This window comes from Pollicipes pollicipes, unplaced genomic scaffold, assembly GCF_011947565.3.
Source record: "Pollicipes pollicipes isolate AB1234 unplaced genomic scaffold, Ppol_2.1 Scaffold_1600;HRSCAF=1878_pilon_pilon_pilon, whole genome shotgun sequence".
NCBI classification, from domain to species: domain Eukaryota; kingdom Metazoa; phylum Arthropoda; class Thecostraca; order Pollicipedomorpha; family Pollicipedidae; genus Pollicipes; species Pollicipes pollicipes.
Genome location: NW_023595962.1, coordinates 11,918,175 through 11,940,671, shown reverse-complemented (window position 1 = coordinate 11,940,671; position 22,497 = coordinate 11,918,175). Strand labels below are relative to the sequence as shown.

Below are 22,497 nucleotides of genomic sequence, written 5' to 3'. Positions count from 1 at the left end.
GGTTCAAGCTAGCACACATCACACAGAGCAGTCTGCACTTGCCAGCTCCGAGCCATCTGTATTTACATGTAGGTGATCACAATATATATATATATATATCTATATCTATATATATATATATATATAGATATATATATATGTGTGTGTGTGTGTGTGTGTGTGTGTGTGTGTGTGTGTGTGTGTGTGTGTGTGTGTGTGTGTGTGTGTGTGTGTGTGTGTGTGTGTGTGTGTGTGTGTGTGTGTGTGTGTGTGTGTGTGTGTGTGTGTGTGTGTGTGTGTGTGTGTGTGTGTGTGTGTGTGTGTGTGTGTGTGTGTGTGTGTGTATGCATATGCATATTTATGTTCAAGCGACATTCACATGATAATGGGACAAATAAAGGCATTACCGGGGTGGTATTTTACTAAACTGGATAATCAACTGCACGTTTGATTGTTGCAGATCGCTACACTTAATGCATGAGCAAGTATAATTGCCTTCATAACAATCAGATGACCTACAGTCCTTGCGTGACATGCTCCTTGCAACATGTACATCATTGAGAGCATGAGTGAGTTTCAAATCTTGATTTATGTAAGCTTAAAGTTTCAATTGCAAGCCAGCAAGTTGTTTTCGGTTTAAAAACCTTCACCTCATGCCTTGGTTTCAAGCAGTGGCCTGAAACGCTTGATATCACCGAAAGGTAAGTCAAAATTTCTAATAACTGGCCTCAAATGTCCATCCAACAAATTTCTGAAAAAATATAACACTCTGAAATAATATAACTCTCTCAGCGAGAACGAATCAGCATGCCGGCACAGGGCAAGATATGCGCAGAATAAACTTGCACCATAACAGTTAATTAGCATGCTTTACTCAGAACAAAACGTGTCTCAGCACGTGTCTTGTGCTCAGAAACCGACGAAAAATCAGTCACGTCCTTATGTCGCGACACCACGACGTCACGTCCATTTATGTTCATCCATTTGTCCATTTATATTTATTTGATATCACAGATAATATTGAGGCCACAAGAAAGCATGGAGAGTGGAAGAAAACTTCCCTTTTTCAGGACGTTTCTCTCGTAATCTGAAAATGTCAAATACAAGCCTTTTTATGGCGGCATTGACCAACCTCAGTTATGACACCGATCTTGTAATGGCTATAAGGACCTAGTCGCCCACCTACGTGATCATTTTGATACTCAATGTCGATTAAAACCGCACAGTAACAGCTGGCGCCGCAAACGTTTGCCGCCATGAAAGTCATAAACGATTAGGGCCGGATAGCACAGCTGCAATCCCCCGAGCGCACGATGCAGCCCGCGCGCAGCATTCCCGGCCTTCCTCCCGACTGCCACCGCTCCAGCTGTTGTGACGTCACAGATCTACCGGCGGCGCTTCTAAGGTTGGAATACAATCTTCAGGCAATGCTGAGCGGGCGGGAGCATTCCAGGCGCGGAAGGCGGTGGACGCACTTAGACGCGCGCTGATTGGTTGAGGCATGTTCAGAATTGCCGATAGTACGGGAGCTCGCGCTTAGTAGCAGACGTATGTGACCGGCAAATCGATGGCGTAGAACTTACCGGCGAGCATGATGTCGCACGAGATAACCCGAAGCGGCGAGCCATTTCAATGCACTTTGATCTTACACGGCCTGATACCCCATGGCCATGCATCATCGGTGAGTGGCGAGCGTGGCGAGATGTCTGCTGCAAAGAAGGCTGGCTTGGCTGCTAAATACCATCAAAATCAAGCCCGAACTTGATTCCTAGCTTATTTATGTTTAGCCAGCTGGTTGATCAGCTGATGGCTGATGACCAATGCAGAGTTCATCCTTTCTTATAAAGGAGTGCAAACCATTCTGACTTTCAAAATGTATTAAACGCGTGATGCAGAAGTGTAATAGGTGTCAAACACTCAATAGGCAAGGAAATGGCGCATGCGACGTCAGTGGCACGTAAAATTACGTTCGACAATTGCGCGTGAAAATTTATCGCCGTACATGCGAATGCTGCTCTGAGCGAAAGCACCAAGGCCAATAGCGACGGAGCCTGAGTGGTGTCGGAAGTCGTGGGTGCCGCGGGAGGCCAGCAAAGAGGCTCACGTCAACAAGTATAGGGTTCTCAGAGCAGGCGAGAATAACCCGACACCAACGTGATGGGCCACTGGATGATCGGCAGCAGTGCTCCGGCATACTGATCTATAGAACCCCGGCCAGAACACGAGGTCCTCTGAGCAAAGGAAAATTACTGAAGACCAATGTAAAATAATGTAAGACTCCTATATGATCAATAGTGCCTGGGCAGGTTAACAGAAAGGACGCCCGGAGAAGTGAAGGGTCTCCAGCAAACGAGATAAAAGGAAAAGAGCCCTAGATCAATGTAGACGGCCCCTGATCATCGAGTGGCTCGGTTCCTTACTTTACAGCGTCCTCAACAAGAGTACAAAGCCCTCCGAGCAAGTGAGAAGAGCCCGAGAATAATATGAAGCGTCTTTGAGCAGCCGAATGTACTACATCATTTGGGACCCCGGAAGTCTTTTTGAAGATTAAATCTGAGCCACTTGAATGAATGGATTCATGGGATCCGAGCTTACGCTAAGCAGTGCTTGTTGTGTAAGCCCTGGCCCTACCATCCGATCGCGCAATTCCACGTCAATGGCAGAATTTGGTGGCGAATACGCGCCGCAACGCTCGGCACGGTCCGTCCTGACCTCTGACGTCATCTAACCCTTTTCGCGGCCACAGGCCATACCTGTCGAGGGCAGATAGCAGGCACCGAAAGGGACTGGAACCCACTCCACCACGGGCGAGTGAACCGGAAGGCAGGCTCTCCAACCAACTGAGTAATCGGGACGAACTGACTTTTTCCATTCGCCCTTTCGGGCGAGTGAGAAGAATCTGTCGCGGGAAAACCTGACCGATCAGGAGCACCCAGGTATGTAAGCGGACAGTTTCTCAACAGCAGCGCAGGGCAATGCGGGAAAATGCAGAGAGTTCGAGGGCAGCGTGAAATGCTCCTTAGAGGTTAGATTGACCCGGGAGTGGATATATATTGCCTGGGGAATAGCGTAAGGCCTCTGGACAGCATAATGAACCGCAAAAGGGACTCAAACCCGCTGACCATATGCAAACAGTGTATGGCCACTGCAAAACGTCATGAACCTTACAATCTCCCAATCGCGACCCTCGCAATCAGTGAAGAATTACTGGTGTTTGCTCGTGGGCCCTTTACTTCCGCTTGCGACAGCTCTTGGTCGTCAGGAAACCCAAACACGTCCAATTTTGACGCGTTTTGTGTTAAAACACTGTAGCTGTTCGGCTGAATGTGGACCCTTCGGAACCATTGTAAAACAGGGACATAAATCGATACCACATGCCAAACGCCATAAAAATAGAATAAACAGAACCGGAGCTCGACATCTGGTGTCATGTATATAACAAGCTCATAATTCTACTCAGGAAGCCGTTTTGTTTACGTAGCACTTTTCTACGCAGCGAATGTTTGGCATACACGGCTTCAGGCATAAAGCTGAAAGCTGTCATTCTGAGTTCTGTAAAAGTTCAGGCTCCATTAGGAAAATTCGCGCTGCGCCCATGTTCAAAGCACGTGGCACGGGGGGCATCAGCACAAATAACCGATTTTTTGTGTTATGGTATCAGAATGCTCATAAAAGTAAGGCGGTTGGATGCTGCTCCAAAATTTGTAAATGATCATAAAATGTAAGGAATCCGAAAAACGCCTCCATAACTTGGGTGATGAGTATACAAAAATCTTGCGAGTGAAAAGTGAGCCAACGTCCAAGTGAGGCACCTGACGCTAAATGAGACCCCTTTGCTCCCCCGCCTACAGGAGTGGATCACCTATCTGGTCTCACTTATACCCTACAGAGGCGTCACCAGTGATTCCAGGATGGGAAAACATGATGGTGGGGGGGGGGGGGGCCAAGTAGCGTGTAGAACCGGAGTTACACAATTTTCAAATCACCAAATTGCAAACTAACCAAATTATTTTTAACAAATCACTACCCTGTCACTTTTGTTAGGATTCCAGGAAGGTCACTGCACATAATGTAGTGCGGCGGCGTTCGATCTGTCGTCAGCACGTTTGTCAACACCAACCACAGCCAATTCGCCCCACGTCACGCCACGTGACCTCAAAGTCCTGTGGTCTGTGGCGCCACACGCCGGCTGAAGATGATGCCAGGAGCTTTTGTACACCCGTCAGCATGGAGAGAAGGCGCTACCAATTTTTTTTTTTTAAAAATCACTGACAAAGAAGCGGTGGTTTGATTTGGTAGCTTTTGCGTTGGCGAGTACGTTAGATAGGGTGGGGGCACTACTCCCGAATTTTGGGGAAATGCAACTTCGGATAGATAAGAAGGGAACTGAACTCTAAAGAGTAACCATGAAAAGATGGGTAACGGTAATCGGTGCGGTGTTTTGCTGCGTTCCCAGTGAACTAATAGTGTTGGAGTGATCGTAAAAGATGGAGAACAGGAACGAAACGCCAGGGGTCTCGAACATGGACTTCGTCAGCACAAGCGAGAGTTCAGTGAAAGGATGGGCTTCATGCCTGCACAAGAAGCACTGAAGGATCGAAAGACCTCTTTCGCAAAAAAAGGAGTGAACACTTAAAACAAGAATGGAAGAAATTGGAATGAGATAGGAATGGGAAGAAACGCTCAAAATGCGGATGGGATAGATCATGTTAACACGCGCTCGGGTGGGGGTCAAATTTTCCTTCCTCCGAAGGTTTTTCCGGGATCGTTTCCGAACGACGCGGCGTAGCCGCGCCAAATTTTGCATAAGTATGGAAAATTGGCTAGCGGATCGTTTGGTGTAAACAATATAGGTGTGCTTTGTAAGGTCGCTGACCTATGGCAGGTCAAAATCAGGCAATGGTTTCAGAGAAGGCAGTTTCTGGGGAATCGTTCAATCTGGTGCAACAATGAAGTCTTAGATGAATCCATACATCTCGAGATGCTTTCTTAGGCAACACAAATATTGAATGAGCAAATTATGTCGACCTGAGGTCAGGTACGAAGGTCAGACCAAGGTCAACACCAATATGTTGTATTGCCCTAGGGCTTGCTGTATGAGATAGTTTCTAGTGCTTATTTCGAATTTATTGACTGCAGGAACCGTATCACACATCTTCCATGGATTTCTTAGTTGTCAAAATAGGTCATCGACCTTAAAATGACCCAGTTCAACATCTTGTTTTTAGAAACATACTGTCTAGCGTATTTTTTGTCGTTTATTCAAATGCAAAACTCAGAGCAGCCGTAAGTTATTTTGGTCACCATGACCTTCAAAAGGTTAAACAAGGTAACTGACCTTAGATGAAAATGTGAGATTTTGCTCAGAAATAATTTTGGGAGCACTTTGGATATCAGCTTGGAATTTGACCTTGTTTGACCTTATTCGATGACCCATATGCCATCAGCCCTTCCTGAGGCCATCTATGAGGCCTTCGTGTCGAAGCGGCACCAAAACGTCATGCTGGGGAGGCACCGAAACTTTCATTTGGGAACGCCACAAACAGCACTTTTTAGAGATAGCACATTCCTGAGCGCCACAAAGGGCAAAACAACTTGATTGTTTCAAGCACCAACTCCAGCAGCACCATTGTCTGGTGTCTCTCCATTGACCACACCCAGCTGATCGGTTCATTCTTCGAAGCAGCACTAGCACCTTATTTCAGGAAATATCCCAAGTCATCTTTATCTGGGAGGATTGGCGTCAGCTACCACGAGTGCCACATTCAATATGCATGACAAAACCTTTTGATCGGCCAGTTCACCAAAGATGCATGCAAAACTCTCCGAGTTTGTCGTGCATTTACACTTACATTATTTCGGAGCCTCGACATCCTTCATTTTCGATAGGCTCCATATTCAAGGAGTGCTGCAGTGTGCAAAGCCTTAGGGTTTTTTCGGAGCACAGCACTTCATGGATAACGTACTGTCTATGTCTCATCCTGTACAAAATCCTGGACCGACCCGCGGCAAACAAATATGTTTCCTTGATTTTGGGCCAGGTAATCTATATGTCAAGATATATTAACTTCCATGGGCCAGCACAAATTGTCCAAAAAAAATGAATGAGAAGAGACCTTAGAGCACCATTATCAGGAGCGCATGCAAGTGGGCTACAGGAGCACGCGATCCCCCTTTAGGTCCAGAAAAGTGCACCAAGGACTCTCTGGACCGTGACCAGGGACCCGATTAGACTGCCTGAAAGGGAGCTTAAAAACAATATTAGGGGGAAATACGCACAACAATTTTAAACCAGTTTCGAGGACCGGCCGCAGGGCTGGGCCCTCAAATGCCAGTCAGAAAGCCCCTTGGGCTAATCGAGAGCCCCTTGTAACAGTGAGGTCCGGAATGACAGTCAGAGACCACCAACCGAAAAATCGTTTGCGTATCGATCTGGGCCGTGATGCCCATTTCACAGAGATAACCAGAGCCTGCAAAGCTCACTCAGATGGCTCATTGCATTGTTGGGGGCCTCGAAGCAATGAAGCCTCTGTGTCGGTCGGATGCCCAGGATGCTTAACAAGGGTCTAGGACAGCAGTACCGAACGAGATGCCCTACGCCCCGTTTCGACCAGGGGCCCGACAAGCCGAACTAAGATCCCTTAGCCAGTTATTGGCACCCTGTGTCATTAAAAGATCCTGTTGGGAATCGTTGATCCGGAGTCATATGTCGTGATCAGACGGCCTGCTGCGTCAAGGAGGGAACCAGTGTATTATTTATTCCTCTGTGATCCTTCAGATCGACCGGGGGGCCCGGCTCCCGTATCGCCAGAGTGGCAGGGGCTGAGTACTTCGGAATGGAACCGAGGGGTCTTTCAATTCCTGATCAGGACAACTTTAGTGAGCAATTTTGAACTTGATTTCTGAACGGATTGGCAATTACTGCTAATTTTTGCAATGCTTATCCATCCCGAGAATCCAGCTGGAAATTGCAGATATTAGATATTAGATAGTAAGTCCATACTTCCACACGTACGAATTAATTGCATAAAGCGTTTGACAATGCTCATTTCCTATACCTGGTCGGTTTTGCCTGCTTGTTGATTGATTCCAATCAAGGTGTGGCGTGGGTGACAGCAACGTATGCAAAGTAAGTTGCATTGGGCCGAATGGTGAAGTAACGGCAAAACTTCCCGAAATAAATGCACCAATAAATGTGTTTCTGCACAGGCTTAGTCTAATCCCTCGAAACAGAGGAGTGAAGCAAAACATAAAAGTGCGCCTGGAGACCCATGAACCGAATCGGAAACATCACCCTCTGGTCGTGAATGCAACAACATAAACATACCTCACCAATGATTTGCTTTCATGCTTTACCAAAACCCTTAATATATTTATTTTCCTAATAAGAGGCTCACCATCCCACCAAATCATCATAAATGCCTGAAGCCTATCAGAGTAATGCATTCACCTATTTTTATCGTTCATGTGGTTCTTTGCCATAAATATATATATCCTGCACATCCCTTGGTCAGGCCGGTACGTAAAAAAGTAAATATACCCGCGCTGTCTTTTGGTGAACGATTATTTTACATTTGCATAATTCATGTAAAATTGGTTTGCCAGTGTGGCATTTATCACCATCATGTGATGTCCAAAAAGGCAGTTTTGTGGTGACACGTAAAAATTTTCAACTCATACCCCCATCAGTTTTGCAAGATTTTAGCAACAGTGAATTGCCCATTGGAAACCTCAAATCAACAAAGGGGGAGGCAAGTTGACATTGCAGAGGCCAGACTCCTCACACGGGAGCAAATAACACCCCAGCCTATAATCTTTGATAATGTGTAGCAGCTAAGTCGCTTGGTACCTACGCTCCTAGGTATCTACTCACTTATCCAGGGATGAAGGGAATTGTGAAAAGACGTCATTGATTGTTCCTTGCGAATCATATGCAGTCTAAGCCAATCGCCCCAGCTAACTTTCCGCGCGTGGACACTCGAACGCAGGCGATAAAAACGCCACCCGATCCAAAGCCACTTATTAAATGCGGGACACAAAGGCCGTAACCGGTGCAGTCGAGTGCAAATGTATGCAGTCGGGTACAATTGTACATGAACGGCAGCTAAACGGCACATATCGGCGTGACGTCAGGGGACGGTAGAAGTGCGTTTTCTGAAGATGAATCTTCAGTTTGCCTTTGTAGGCCCATAGTATTATTCCAAGATCTACCGGCAAGACCCAGCAATCTTCAGCTCACGGCTTGAGGGTCATAGAGGTCTACCGTTTCCTGGAGAGGCCTGTCACATCGCGTGACCAAAAGCCGGCCGCTGATTGGTGGGGGGACTGCATTTTGCACAGAAACGTAGCCAAATTTGGAGACTTCGACGACGCGATTTCGATGACAAGAGACTAAACCGCTGGGAACTGTTCCGTATTGAGAAAACTGCTGCATACCGGAGGACGTGAATAACACAACGGTCTCCCGGAGGCGTCAGTATTCCAATGAAAAGCTCCTTTCCGCTACTCGGCTGCCCATATTCTCTTCCTCTCGAGTTCCCCGTGCTGAGTGAAGTTCCCCCCGGTTACCAGTCGAATGTTCCCCAGCTTTAAGTTGGGAGAGCGTTAGACTGAAGATCTACATGTCCCTTGTTCGATCCCGGGTTTCGGCAGTGGTTTTAACTTAGACTGAGCAAAACCCAGATGTGCATTCTACCGAAGTGGCAAGACGTTACGACAGCCGGTCTATGGCTCCCAATAGCCGTAGCACTATCGGTCGTTGCAGCTTTAGGGTTGCAGTGGGAAGATGATTTTGGACAAAAACGATCCTACTATATCTTGTGACCGGTTTGTGGGCAGCTGTTTATGCCGCATGAAATCAAGGCCACAAAAAAGAGGTAGAACCGTCCGGTAATTTTCACTTCACCTTTGCTTAACGTCAGCGATGCTTTGGTTGTCCCTCAGCCGCATTCTCGGCAACAGTGGCGTCGTGCCTTCTTCCCACTTCAGCACTACAGTTACATCTAGCGGCAACGTTATGGCCATTAGAGCCATATTCTGACCCTTGTACCGTCCTGCCATTGTGATGTAGTCCGCACCTGAATGTTGCTGAGCTTAATTTAAAACCACTGCCGAAACCCGGGATCGAGCCAGGGACATTTAGATCTTTAGTCTAACGCTCTCCCAGCTGCGCACCTGCGCGCTGGTGACACCCGTGACATCCATTAGTTTAACTGAAATTCGCGACGACATACTAAATCACATCAGGAAATGTGTAACACCATCAAACGGGGAATGAAATTATCTATCATTATCCGCCGTAGCAATGAAATGATATGATATTTTAACGACCTGGTGCTGCGTCGTTTGAATGCTCCGCGTGGGCGCTTCGCGCGGCAATTGAGTTTACACGTGGCAACCCCCCCCCGACATTGCTCTGATTTAATTACTTTGGCGACGACATGCTCAAAGCTTAACAACTATTTTTAATGCCGTCATGTAAAGAATTACCAATAAGCTAGCACACATCACACATCAAAGCACTCATCACATTCGCACGATCAGTCAGGATGAGCCCTGTACGTTAACACGCGCCCGGGTGGCTAGCTAGACACCCTTGGCTTGGGTGGGGGTCAATTTGACCCCTCCCCCGGGATCTCGGGAATCAAGAAAGCTACAAACACTAAATTTACAGGATATCTTGACCTCCACGTGAGCTTATTTAGTTCAAAGTTTTAGCTGCCTAGGTCATGACCTTCAGGTCAAATAAGGTCAAACAATGTCGAATTCCAGGTTAGTCTCTGAAGTGCCCCCAGAAGCGCGGCAATTGTTTCTAAGCAAAAGGTCACAATCCCATTTAAGGTCAGTGACATTGATTGACCTTTTAAAGGTCGTGGCGATCAAAGTCATGCCAGGCCGCTCTGAGTTTTGCATTTGAATAAGTGACAAAGATTACGCTAGGCAGTGAGTTCCTAAAACAAAACGTCGACCCGAGTCATCTTAGGTCAATGACCTGTTCTAGCTTCTAAGAAGTCAATGGAAGATGTATAATGTGATTCCTGCCGTCCATACATTGGAGATGAGCACCACAAACTATCCCATGCAGCAAGCCCTAGAGTAATAGATCAGGTTGGTTTTGACCTTGGTCTGACCTTCATACCTGACCTTATGTCAACATCATTTGCTCATTCAATATTTGTGGTGCCTCAGAAAGCATCTCAGGGATGTCTGGCATAGTGAAACACTCGGTTATTGTATCAGGTTGGATGGTTCTCTGGAAATAGCCTTCGCTGAAACTATGCCCTGACTTTGACCTGCCATAGGTCAGCGACCTGAGAAGATAAATCTATTTTTGTGTCAAACGATTCGCTATTTAATTGTCTACAACTATACAGGATTTGGTGCGACTATGCCACGCCGTTTGGAAACCATTATGGAAAAACCTTTCGGGGTGGGGCAATTTGACACCCACGCCCAGCCAAGCGCGTGTTAAGGTCTGGTTACTGACGTTTTACAAAAATAGATTCACCTATTTTCCTGCCGGGAAAGCTCTGTGTTATGTAGATGACTTTTAGCTCTAAAATGGGCATAGGGTTCATACTTCCCTGGATTTCAGCCTGCGCACAGGACCATCCAGGGAGGGAAGGCGTGAATCTATTCTTGTTAACGCTTTGTTGTATGATGCGTGCTGTTTTGAAATTGCTCACATGAATGGGTGATGCCTGACGCGCGATACGCGATGACTGTTTAATTTAAATCGCTTGCATGTACAAATGCTGCGTGATGCGTGATGTCCAGTTACTTGAAATCGCTCGCGTGTCTGAATGAAGCGTGATGCGTAATGCCTGCTGACTTGCCTTCGTTTGCATGCACACGTATTTTTCATGCATTCCAATTTTTAGCTTGAGTCACACGGTATTGTAGTAATGGCTAGCAATTGCTCATTTTTAGCCCTATAAATGTTGGCGACCTGCAAAGACTGTGACTTGCTTTTTCAAAAATGAAAAATTTACAACTCAAGTAGGATTGGCAAGCGATTCTACATTTTTGTGTTTCTTTTTGTCCCAAACAATCTCATCGCGTGTTGATATCCAGAAGTTCCGTTCGCTAGGGTGTTTAAAACTTGTGTCCTAGTTTTTATCTTTTACTGTCCATAGCGCTCGAATATCATAGGACAAAACTGTGTGCATATGAAATGAGCCCGTATGTCTAACGACCGTTTTATTACCGCATAAGTTATGTCATTGCGTGAGTGCTTTTTATGACGACACCACTTTATAACCTGGTCCCGATTCATTCATCACATTCAGAAGCGAAAGTTGCGGGATGGAAGATGTGAGAGCGTCACTACTGAATTTTGTAAAGTGGCTGTTAAGGTTTCCCATCTAAACAGGCACATTTGTCACAAATATAGATACAAACACACTAGTTGTGCCGCAAAACCTTCTGACATTTCCTTCAGTATTCTTCACTGCTTTCAACTTCTCTGAGCAGACGACAACTAGAATAACCAGACTTAACGAGGACATTCACTTTTCTCCTAGCCCTCGTTTCGGGCCTGCATTCTTCAATACCTCAACAGCAACGTAATTTGGTATGCAATCTGAACTGCTGTGAGAACAGGATAGACAGAAGCAAAACGCATCAACTGTTGCTAGATAAATCAAAAAAGGGTGCAATTTCATTCCGAAAGCCGATTTGCGCACCGCATTTTTAGCATATATGGCTCCAGGCACAAAGCTGAAAGCAGGCATGATGCGTTCTATCAGTCCAAGCATCATAATGAAAATTTGGGCTGCGCCTACGTTCAAAAGCACGCGACAAGCAATTCCAGTGCGTATGAGTGCCAACAAACCCATTCGCAGAACGGGGATGTCGGCACACGCACATCTTCTTAGCTGTGCTATGATATCGGAATGGCCCTTGAAATCAGGCGCAGTTCGCTGTTGTTCTTAAGTTTGCTAATTGTCATACAAAGTAAGGAAGCAAAAGAAGACCATGTCACTTATGCCGTGAGGTTACCAAAACCCTGCGAACAAAAAAGTGAGTGAACTCCTAAATGAGACACCCAACGTCAAGTGGGACGCCTTTGCTCGAGGGCAGGCCACCTATTTGGTGTCACTTATCCCCTGCAGCGGTACCACCAGCGATTCTAGGCTGGGGAAACATGTCGTTAGGGAAGGGGAAAATATCTTGCAGAGCTGGAGTCTATGCAGTCACTACCTTGTACCTTTTGTTTCGGACTGCATGCGAGTTTTTGCGCATTCGGTTGTTTCCGTGGCCGAAATAGCTCAGTTGGGAGAGCGTTAGACTGAAGATCTAAATGTCCCTGGTTCGATCCCGGGTTTCGGCAGCGGTTTTAAATAAAGCCCAGCAAAATCTAGACGTGAATTCTACCAAAGTGGCTGGACGGTTTGAGTGCCAGTCTCTATCTCTAATAGCGATAGCGCTACCGCTAAAGCAGCGCTAAAGATATCTGACATCCACGATCGCACAACTTGCTACCCGCTTCCTGGCAACTAGGTGGGCCAGCAGTGTAGCAATGGGTCGTTGTCATGTAAGAGAGGTAAAACTGTCCGATGGCTATCACCTCATTCTTGCTTAACGTTAGCGTGACGTCACTGTTGCCGGGATTTTAATGCGCAGCGGAGCGCTTAACGTTACACGGAATGCTGAAGGGCGGCCCCGAATATCGCTAACGTTAAACAAAGATGAAATGACAATTACCTGACCAGTCCAACTCTTGTTTATGGCCTTGGCCTCATGCCGCATAAATAGTTGCCCACAAACCGGTCATAAGTTTTGCTAGGATTGCAATTGTCCGAGATCATCTTCCCACTGCAGCGCTAAAGCTGCAACCAACGATAGCGCTATGGCTTTAAGAGCCATCGGCCGGCTCTCGTATCGTCCTGCCGCTGTGGTAGAACACACATCTGAGTTTCGCTGAGTCTAAGTTAAAACCACTGCCGAAACCCGGGATCGAACCAGGGACCTTTAGATCTTCAGTCTAACGCTCTCCCAACTGAGCTATTTCGGCCGTGGAAGCAACCGGAAGCGCTAACTTGCTCCTGTATGCGGGGAGCATCGGCGCCATTATGGTGCGGAGAGAGGCACAAGAGGATGACCAGCTTCCCATACTTAAATCAATCATATTAGGTGAAGTGCCTTCGCTGGAATCCGGAAAAATGAATAGGGTAGTGAGTTGTAGACTCCGTCTCTGTGCGCTGTTTACCTCTCCCTTCAGCGGTATGTCTCCCCATCCTGGAATCACTAATTACGCCTCTGCAGGGGATTGGTCAGACCAGATAGGTAATCTACTCCTGTGAGCGGGAGAGCAAAGGCGTCTCACCTGGCGTTGGGTGTCTCATTTAGGCGTTGCCCACTTTTCTTTCACAAGATTTTGGTACACTCACAACTTATGAAGGGGTTTGTAAGTGCTTCTTTTACTTTCCTATATTGCATGACCATTTACAAATTTTAGAACCGCATCAAACCGCACTTGAATGACCATTCCTATATCATGGCACAAGGAAGAGGCTCAAACAGAAAGAGGCTTGGAGTAGTCATGGCCAAACTCAGCTGAAACCATCCGGTTAAAAAGGCCAAAAGCTACAAATACTCATTCACGGCGCTAGTAAAGGTTATCAGACTTACGGGTGGGTGGGAGAGGCAATCACCTGGTCCTTTGTACGCTTGGTCTTGAGCTGTATCTATAGGCAGTCCACCCAGCTAAGCGGACCTTGTTGCTGAGAGAACTCCTGGAGCAAAGCGCCATAAGTTCTGGTACCAAGTGTCTGAGCATGCATATGTTAATGATTGTGAAACAGGAAAGAGGTCAAGTGTGGAGAGAGCTACACAATGCACACCTACAGGGCCAAGCAAACAACATTCATTCCAAAAGCTTCATATATATTGGTTTTATTTATATGTCTTGACAACATGCTGGCGGATGATATTCTTCACGATATTTTTTGATACAGAGATATCAGATATTCTTGGGAAATTTGAAATTATGACACTGCTCCGCAGCACAGAATGAAGGAAAGATGCTGTCGATAACTTATGACTGCGACTCGAGAAAATGTGAGTTAAATGTTTTTTCGGGCCCCTATGCATGCATTTTCAAAATAACGATATGCATATATATGTTCATATGCACTGATTTAAAAAGCATAGAAAAGTGTGAGGTCATAAATTCATGCATTGTAACTTACATTACAAATTATGCAATTTCCTGTAAGATCAAAACTTTTTCGTGTAAAGGTTAGCTCTGAGTTTTTGTTGCGTTAAAATTTCTATCAAACGACCAAACTTTTTGAAATTACTGAGCCATCTAGTTGAAAACCATGGTTAACATCCGGAATCAAGCAGCAATATTTCAAACAAGAATAAAATCGCTATGCGGCAGATGCGACATTTTTAGTAATAGTCCTGCTCACTGTTCCAATAAGTCTGCTTTATTTTGCTTGCAATGTGATTAACATGAGATGCAAATCTAAGAGATTTGTGAATAAGCACGCCAAGGTAGTTGATTTGTATTCTTAGGCTCTAATAGATAAATTGAGTTGCACCTTTCGTGCTAAAATCTCGCAATCTAGTTCAGGATCAACTATTTCGTGTTTGCTGCTTAAATATATATATATATATATATATATATATATATATATATATATATATATATATCGTGGCATGAAAATAGACACACAAGGCCTAATAGCTAGTTTGTAGTTTGAACCTACGAAATGCAGCACGGCAAACAATACCTTTTCCTGTTACCAACGGCTCTGTTACGTCTCAGCTATAATGCAATTAGCATTTTCTACCTGGCACATACGGCCTAGACCCATTGGTTATATAGCATGCAATGTGGACTAGGCTGTACTAAACTTGACAGCTGGCAGTCTGCACTTACCAGCTCCGAGCCATCTGTATTTACATGTAGGTGATCACAATATATATATATATATATATATATATACATATATATATAATGTATATATATATATATATATATATATATATATATATATATATATGTGTGTGTGTGTGTGTGTGTGTGTGTGTGTGTGTGTGTGTGTGGTGTGTGTGTGTGTGTGGTGTGTGTGTGTGTGTGTGGTGTGTGTGTGTGTGTGTGTGTGTGTGTGTGTGTGTGTGTGTGTGTGTGTGTGTGTGTGTGTGTGTGTGTGGTGTGTGTGTGTGTGGTGTGTGTGTGTGTGTATTCATATGCATATTTATGTTCAAGCGACATTCACATGATAATGGGACAAATAAAGGCATTACCGAGGTGGTATTTTACTAAACTGGATAATCAGCTGCACGTTTGATTGTTGCAGATCGCTACACTTAATGCATGAGCAAGTATAATTGCCTTCATAACAATCAGATGACCTACAGTCCTTGCGTGACAGGCTCCTTGGAACATGTACATCATTGAGAGCATGAGTGAGTTTCAAATCTTGATTTATGTAAGCTTGAAGTTTCAATTGCAAGCCAGCAAGTTGTTTTCGGTATAAAAACCTTCACCTCATGCCTTGGTTTCAAGCAGTGGCCTGAAACGCTTGATATCACCGAAAGGTAAGTCAAAATTTCTAATAACTGGCCTCAAATGTCCATCCAACAAATTTCTGAAATAATATAACACTCTGAAATAATATAACTCTCTCAGCGAGAACGAATCAGCATGCCGGCACAGGGCAAGATATGCGCAGAATTAACTTGCACCATAACAGTTAATTAGCATGCTTTACTCAGAACAAAACGTGTCTCAGCACATGTCTTGTGCTCAGAAACCGACGAAAAATCAGTCACGTCCTTATGTCGCGACACCACGACGTCACGTCCATTTATGTTCATCCATTTGTCCATTTATATTTATTTGATATCACAGATAATATTGAGGCCACAAGAAAGCATGGAGAGTGGAAGAAAACTTCCCTTTTTCAGGACGTTTCTTTCGTAATCTGAAAATGTCAAATACAAGCCTTTTTATGGCGGCATTGACCAACCTCAGTTATTACACCGATCTTGTAATGGCTATAAGGACCTAGTCGCCCACCTACGTGATCATTTTCATACTCAACGTCGATTAAAACCGCACAGTAGCAGCTGGCGCCGCAAACGTTTGCCGCCATGAAAGTCATAAACTATCAGGGCCGGATAGCACAGCTGCAATCCCCCGACCGCACGATGCAGCCCGCGCGCAGCATTCCCGGCCTTCCTCCCGACTGCCACTGCGCCAGCTGTTGTGACGTCACAGATCTACCGGCGGCGCTTCTAAGGTTGGAATACAATCTTCAGGCAATGCTGAGCGGGCGGGAGTATTCCAGGCGCGGAAGACGGTAGACGCACTTAGACGCGCGCTGATTGGTTGAGTCATGTTCAGAATTGGCGATCGGACGGGAGCCCGTGCTTAGTAGCAGATGTATGTGACCGGCAAATCGATGGCGTAGAACTTACCGGCGAGCATGATGACGCACGAGATAGCCCGAAGCGGCGAGCCATTTCAATGCACTTTGATCTTACACGGCCTGATACCCCGTGGCCATGCATCATCGGTGAGTGGCGAGCGTGGCGAGATGTCTGCTGCAAAGAAGGCTGGCTTGGCTGCTAAATACCATCAAAATCAAGCCCGAACTTGATTCCTAGCTTATTTATGTCTAGCCAGCTGGTTGATCAGCTGATGGCTGATGACCAATGCAAAGTTTATCCCTTCTTATAAAGGAGTGCAAAGCATCCTGACTTTCAAAATGTATTAAAAGCGTGATGCAGAAGTGTAATAGGTGCCAAACACTCAATGGCCAAGGAAAATGACGCACGTGCCGTCAGTGGCACGTAAAATTACGTTCGACAATTACGCGTAAGAATTCATCGCCGTACATCCGACTGTTGCTCTGAGCGAAAGCACCAAGGCCAATAGGAACGGAGCCTGAGTGGTGTCGGAAGTCGTGGGTGCCGCGGGAGGCCAGCAAAGAGGATCCCGTCAGCAAGTATGGGGTTCTCAGAGCAGGCGAGAATAACCGGAGACCAACGTGATGGGCCACTGCATGATCGGCAGTGCTCCGGCATATTGACCTGTAGGACCCCGGTCAGAACACAAGGTCCTCTGAGCAAAGGAAAATTACTGGAGACCAATGTAAAATATTGTAAGACTCCTGTGAGATCAAAAGTGCCCGGGCAGGTTAACAGAAAGGACCCCGGTAGGCGTGAAGGGTCCCATCAAGTAAGGAAATAGGGAAAATAACCCTAGATCAATGTAGAGGGCCCCTGATCATCGAGTGGCTCGGTTACTCACCTTACATTGGCCGCAGCAACAGTACAAAGCCCCCCCGAGCAAGTGAGAAGAGCCCGAGACTAATATGAAGCGTCCTTGAGCAACCGAATGTACTACATCATTTGGGACCCCGAAAGTCTTTTTGAAGATTAAATCTGAGCCACTTGAATGAGGGGATTCATGGGATCAGAGCCCACCCTAAGCAGTGCTTGTTGTGTAAGCCCTGACCCTACCATCCGATCGTGCAATTCCACGTCAATGGCAGAATTTGGTGGCGAATACACACCGCAACGCTCGGCACGGTCCGTCCTGACCTCTGACGTCATCTAACCCTTATCGCGGCCGCAGGCCATACCTGTCGAGGGCAGATAGCAAGCACCGGAAGGGACTGGAACCCACTCCGCCACGGGTGGGAGAACCGGAAAGCAGGCGCTCCAACCAACTGAGTCATCGTGACGGACAGACTCTTCCCATCCGCCCTTTCGGGCGAGTGGGAAGAATCTGTCGGGGGAAAACCTGACCGATCAGGAGCACCCAGGTGTGCAAGCGGACAGTTTCTCAACAGCAGCGCAGGGCAATGCGAGAAAATGCAGAGAGATCGAGGGCACCGTGAAATGCTCCTTGGCGGCTAGATTGACCCGGGAGTGGACATATAGGGCCCGGGCAACAGCGTAAGGCCTCTGGACAGCATAATGAGCCGCAAAAGGGACCCAAACCCACTGACCATATGCAAATGGCATATGGCCACTGCAAAGCATCATCAACCTTAAAATCTCCCAATCACGCCCCTCGCAATCAGTGAAGAATTACTCTTGTCTACTCGCGGGCCCTTTACTTCCGCTTGCGACTGCTCTTGGTCGTCAGGAAACCCAAACACGTCCAATTTTGTCGAGTTTTGTGTTGAAACACTGTAGATGTTCGGCCGTATTTGGACCCCTTCGGAGCCTATGGACCTTTGGGGGCCAAAAGGGTTTCATGACCCGTCCCCCTGGATCCGCTTCTATTTTGCACATAGGTAAATCCTTCTTGCAGGCAAAATGCTGTACGGCGTGTGTTTGTTACTCACGCATGACATTATTTTCCACTGTATTATGCCGAAATGCTTTTGCTCATTGACAAAGCGAGATTGATGTCAACATGAGAAAAGAGCAGCTGGATCACGCCCTTGGCGGATCGCTTTGTGCTGACACCTAGCGGACCAGACTACATCAAAGGTTATAGGTGGCGCTTCTGTATCGAGAACCGTGATTTCTCTGACGTTCCTACAGTGAAGACTTACACCGCCAATAGCATTTCTTTTTGTCTTTCGAGCAGTTTTGCTATATCATTGTACACGATGTTAATATGTGTTGACAGCATGTGTTTAAAAAAACGGCAGACTGCGCTGCTGCACAAACAGCACGTACTAAAACTTTGATGACGAGCTCACAACAACCGAGGGATGTCTAGAATACAGTATGTCGCCACTTGGTGCTTCACCGTCTTTGCCTTCGATCGCTGTAAAATTTGTTTTTTTCGTGGCTTAAGGTCAGATAACACTTAACTTGATGATAAGAGAGACGAATAATTCTAGCATTCCTGGGACATACTCATGTCCTTAACAAATTTTGGACAGAGAAGTGTCCATGGGCATAGCTACTTCCCAACCATACATCACGAAATATGGACTCAAATTTGTGCTATCTTTTTGTGCTCTTCGATAAGCCGAAAAATAGCGGGGACATTCAAATCCTTGTCCCTCTGAGCAGGGCTGACGAGTGATGATGTACCGATCGTAACTATAGTTTTGCACCAATGGTCCTGAATTGTATATTGCAATAATTTTGAAAGTGTGTTTTAAAGCCTTTATGCTTTACAGAGAGAGTCGCTCTCTTCTAAGCTTTTGTCGATAAGCTTTCGTCGAAAACGAGATAACGATAACGAGATATCGATAACGAGATGACCACCAAATACCCTTGATGGGTTTAGTCGATGGGAGGGTTTCAACAATCGGGGGAATAACGACCTGTGAGCCAGGCAATGGTGCGCACTTTTGAGTGTTCGTAACAGGGAGCGCCATGCCGTTCAAGACCTATGCTGGACGGAGATGTCACCTAATTCGGGATGCCTCTCATTCGCATGATTATCACGAAGCATCTGGCCATCCGGAAACTTTCTTGAACAGTTGATTGATCCTCGGGATTGTGTAACGGAAATTCTAGAGAGTTTTTTCGGTCACGTACCCTCTCCTAGGCACATCTTTGCTTGTAGTCCTGCAGCGCCCTGCGTGTCTGGTCGGAGTCTATAATACTCACGCTTGGAGATGGTCCGAGACGTGGGAGTCTGTCAGCAAAAATATTCTGCTCGCTAAATATGTGTGCTGGACATCGCAAAGATATTCGTCGAGAATGATGGCCCAGCGTTGGATCCTTTATTTCTCATATCACTGGTAAAGAGCAAAAGAGCTGTTTTAGGGGTTGTAACTCGTCATAGCAGTGAATCTTGAGCCATGAAGGTAGTGTCTATGTTTCTGTATGTCGTACACAACCGCGTAGGTTTCTTTTTTTCGTAACGGGGCACCGTTGTTGTGTGACATTCAATCGATGTGAGAGATATTGGACCCCTACCCCCCCCCCCCCCCCACTCTTTCGCCTTGTTCCGTGTCTTGCACGAGGGGAGCAGTAATGCCGTGGTGTAATGCATCTGGGTAAAGTTTTAACGGTTTTCAGTGGCCTGGGTGAGCCAGCACAGGAGCTTTGAAAAGAGTTTCTCGAAGACTATTAAACGCCGTTTGACATGTGTCATGCTGATAAAAGTGGTTGTCTTTCCTTCTTGGTTCCGTGATGACTTTTGCGATTTTAGCAAAATGCGGAATTAGCGGTGGGAATATGAGTTTGTTTGACGAGATGCTTCATGTGCAAGAAATTCGATGTTGAGGCATCATTGCAAGCTGCCATTTCATTGCATATAGATTCCTTCCTTTTTAACTACATTTTATTTTGAATGACACTTTTAAGCATGTAATGACGAAATCGTCCTCCGTTTTAACAGCACCACCAGTTTAGAGGTAAGCATGCGCTGAATGCCGCCCGCGCCGGGACTCCCGTCTGGTGAAAGTGGTTCATTCTCGCCCGTGCCACGTGATCACGTCCGGTCCAATTCGGTCATTAGGACTACATATGATGATGATGATCGGCATCATGATCATGCCCATGATGGTGATGATGGTAATGATGATGGTGGTGATGATGATATGAAACGTGCGTACAAAGATCACCAGTACCAAGTAGATTTATTAACGTCTCATAACACCTCATTTGGTCACACCTTCCAAAACTACAATAACGATGGGCGCCCTCCCGTCCCACTCCAGGGCTCCCGCACAAAACGTCCTCAACCTCTCCGTACAAGCAGCCCGAGGCTCGCCCGTCCGTTGGGGACCAGCACCCTCAGTAGGGAGTGTCCCCAGTCTGGCGCCGGACGCGCCTGGAACGCCACCACCCCCGGTGGGCGAGGGCCGCGGATGCCTCTGGGGGCGGGGCCACGTCCATCGCTTGAGATGTCCTGCGGGCCGTGGTGTTTACCATCGGCATCGCTACCGCGACTATGACTGTGAATATTACTGTGGCTGTGACTGTGGGTGACGTGATCGTCGTACGTGCGAGTGACGTGTGTGGTATCGTGCTCATGGCCAGCTGACTTCGGCAGGTGGCATTTTCTCTCTCCGTGACCGCCGCAGGATTTGGACCCAGGGTCAAGTTTAGTGGCAGACTCAGGGCCAGGCTTGATGACAGAGGCACCTCCAATACTGGGATCGCGCTGTTCACCACCGCTGTGTAGCTTGTGTGGCGTGAGGGACTCGTTTGGTCCCTTGTCCCCATCAAGTCCCACTGCCGTGTGCCCTGGGACAAAGCCATCCTTGCCTTGAGAAGCAGAGCCAAGCTCGTCACCGAGCGAGTGACTCCACTCTTGCTCATCCTCAGCCCCCGCACCAGGCACCACTTGGTCATCAAACGAGTGATCCCACTTTTGCTCATCCCCAGCTCCCACACCAGGCACAACTTGGTCACCGAACGAGTGACTCCACCCTTGTCCGTCCCCAGCTCCCACACCAGGCACAACTTGGTCATCAAACGAGTGATCCCACTCTTGCTCATCCCCAGCTCCCACACCAGACACAACTTGGTCACCAAACGAGTGATCCCATTCTTGCTCGTCCCCAGCCCCTGCACCAGGCACACCTTGGTTACCGAACGAGTGGTGCCGCCCTAGCTCGTCGCTGGCTCCCACACCAGGCACAACTTGGTCACCGAACGAGTGATCCCACTCTTGCTCATCCCCAGCTCCCACACCAGGCATAACTTGGTCGCCGAACGAGTGATCCCACTCTTGCTCATCCCCAGCTCCCACACCAGGCACAACTTGGTCACCGAACGAGTAATGCCGCCCTAGTTCGTCCCCAAACCGCGCACCAGGCACATTTCGGTCCAAGTCGCCGTAGCCGAGCGCCCCCAGTGGGCCAGTGTCAGGCCCACCGCCCGGTGTCCCGTGCCGCCCCTGACCCGACCTGAGGCCGGACCACTCCCAGGCTGGGTCACCGTCCTCAGACACGTACAGCGAGCTCCGCCAGAAGCTGTGCCCGTGGCCCGGGTCGTCACCCTGCTGTTCCTGGCGGACGTAGTAGCCGAAGCCACTGCCCCCCACCTTCGTCTGCACCGCGCTGAGGCCGGAGTACCTGCCGTCGCCGGAAACATAGCCTCCGCTTTCAGATGCAGACCCTCCAGCTTCGTGATCCGACCTCGTGACCGGAAGAGAGGTCGATGCTGCTAACGCCGACAAGCAGACCAACTGGGAGAAAATATGCAGGGCAGGGTGTCAATTGATGAAGACGAGAACGTGATGGCGTTGCTATGTTAAGCGAAATGTTCCCATATAAAGATATTGAAACAAGCATCACATATGATAAAATAGACTAACTTTTAAATACTGGTGTAATTGCACTTTTTTAGTGAAAAAGACTGCCCAGCATAATTCTCCGTTTAGAACTTTGCTGCTCAGTGTGTCATGGTCTGATCGCGTCATCATACCTTGCACAACACTGTTTTAGAGCCAAATAACGGCCATTATATCTGGAAATCCTACTTAAGAATGTTAAGTATGAACGCCTCAGTAATCATATTTTTTGGTCATAGCAGGATTTGAACGGTGTTATTATGATGTCATGAATGCTAAGGTGACTTTGAAATGCTCTCCCCGATATACCTATAGCCCCTATATATATATATATATAT

General features: G+C 47.0%; 1 protein-coding gene and 2 non-coding genes across 3 annotated transcripts in view; 1 reads left to right on the top strand and 2 right to left on the bottom strand.

The window, feature by feature from the left end:
- The window catches only part of LOC119103506 (trichohyalin-like), a 59,268-nt gene that overhangs the window by 20,119 nt on the left and 16,652 nt on the right, over positions 1-22,497 (bottom strand). Inside the window, exon 4 of the mRNA XM_037227116.1 lies at positions 21,774-21,941. Coding sequence (XP_037083011.1) covers positions 21,774-21,941 — 168 coding nt within the window. The remainder of the gene's footprint in view (positions 1-21,773; positions 21,942-22,497) is intronic.
- Positions 12,238-12,310, top strand: TRNAF-GAA (transfer RNA phenylalanine (anticodon GAA)). Its single transcript has one exon. It is a non-coding gene; the product is annotated as a tRNA-Phe (tRNA).
- TRNAF-GAA (transfer RNA phenylalanine (anticodon GAA)) lies at positions 12,922-12,994 on the bottom strand. The gene has a single exon. It is a non-coding gene; the product is annotated as a tRNA-Phe (tRNA).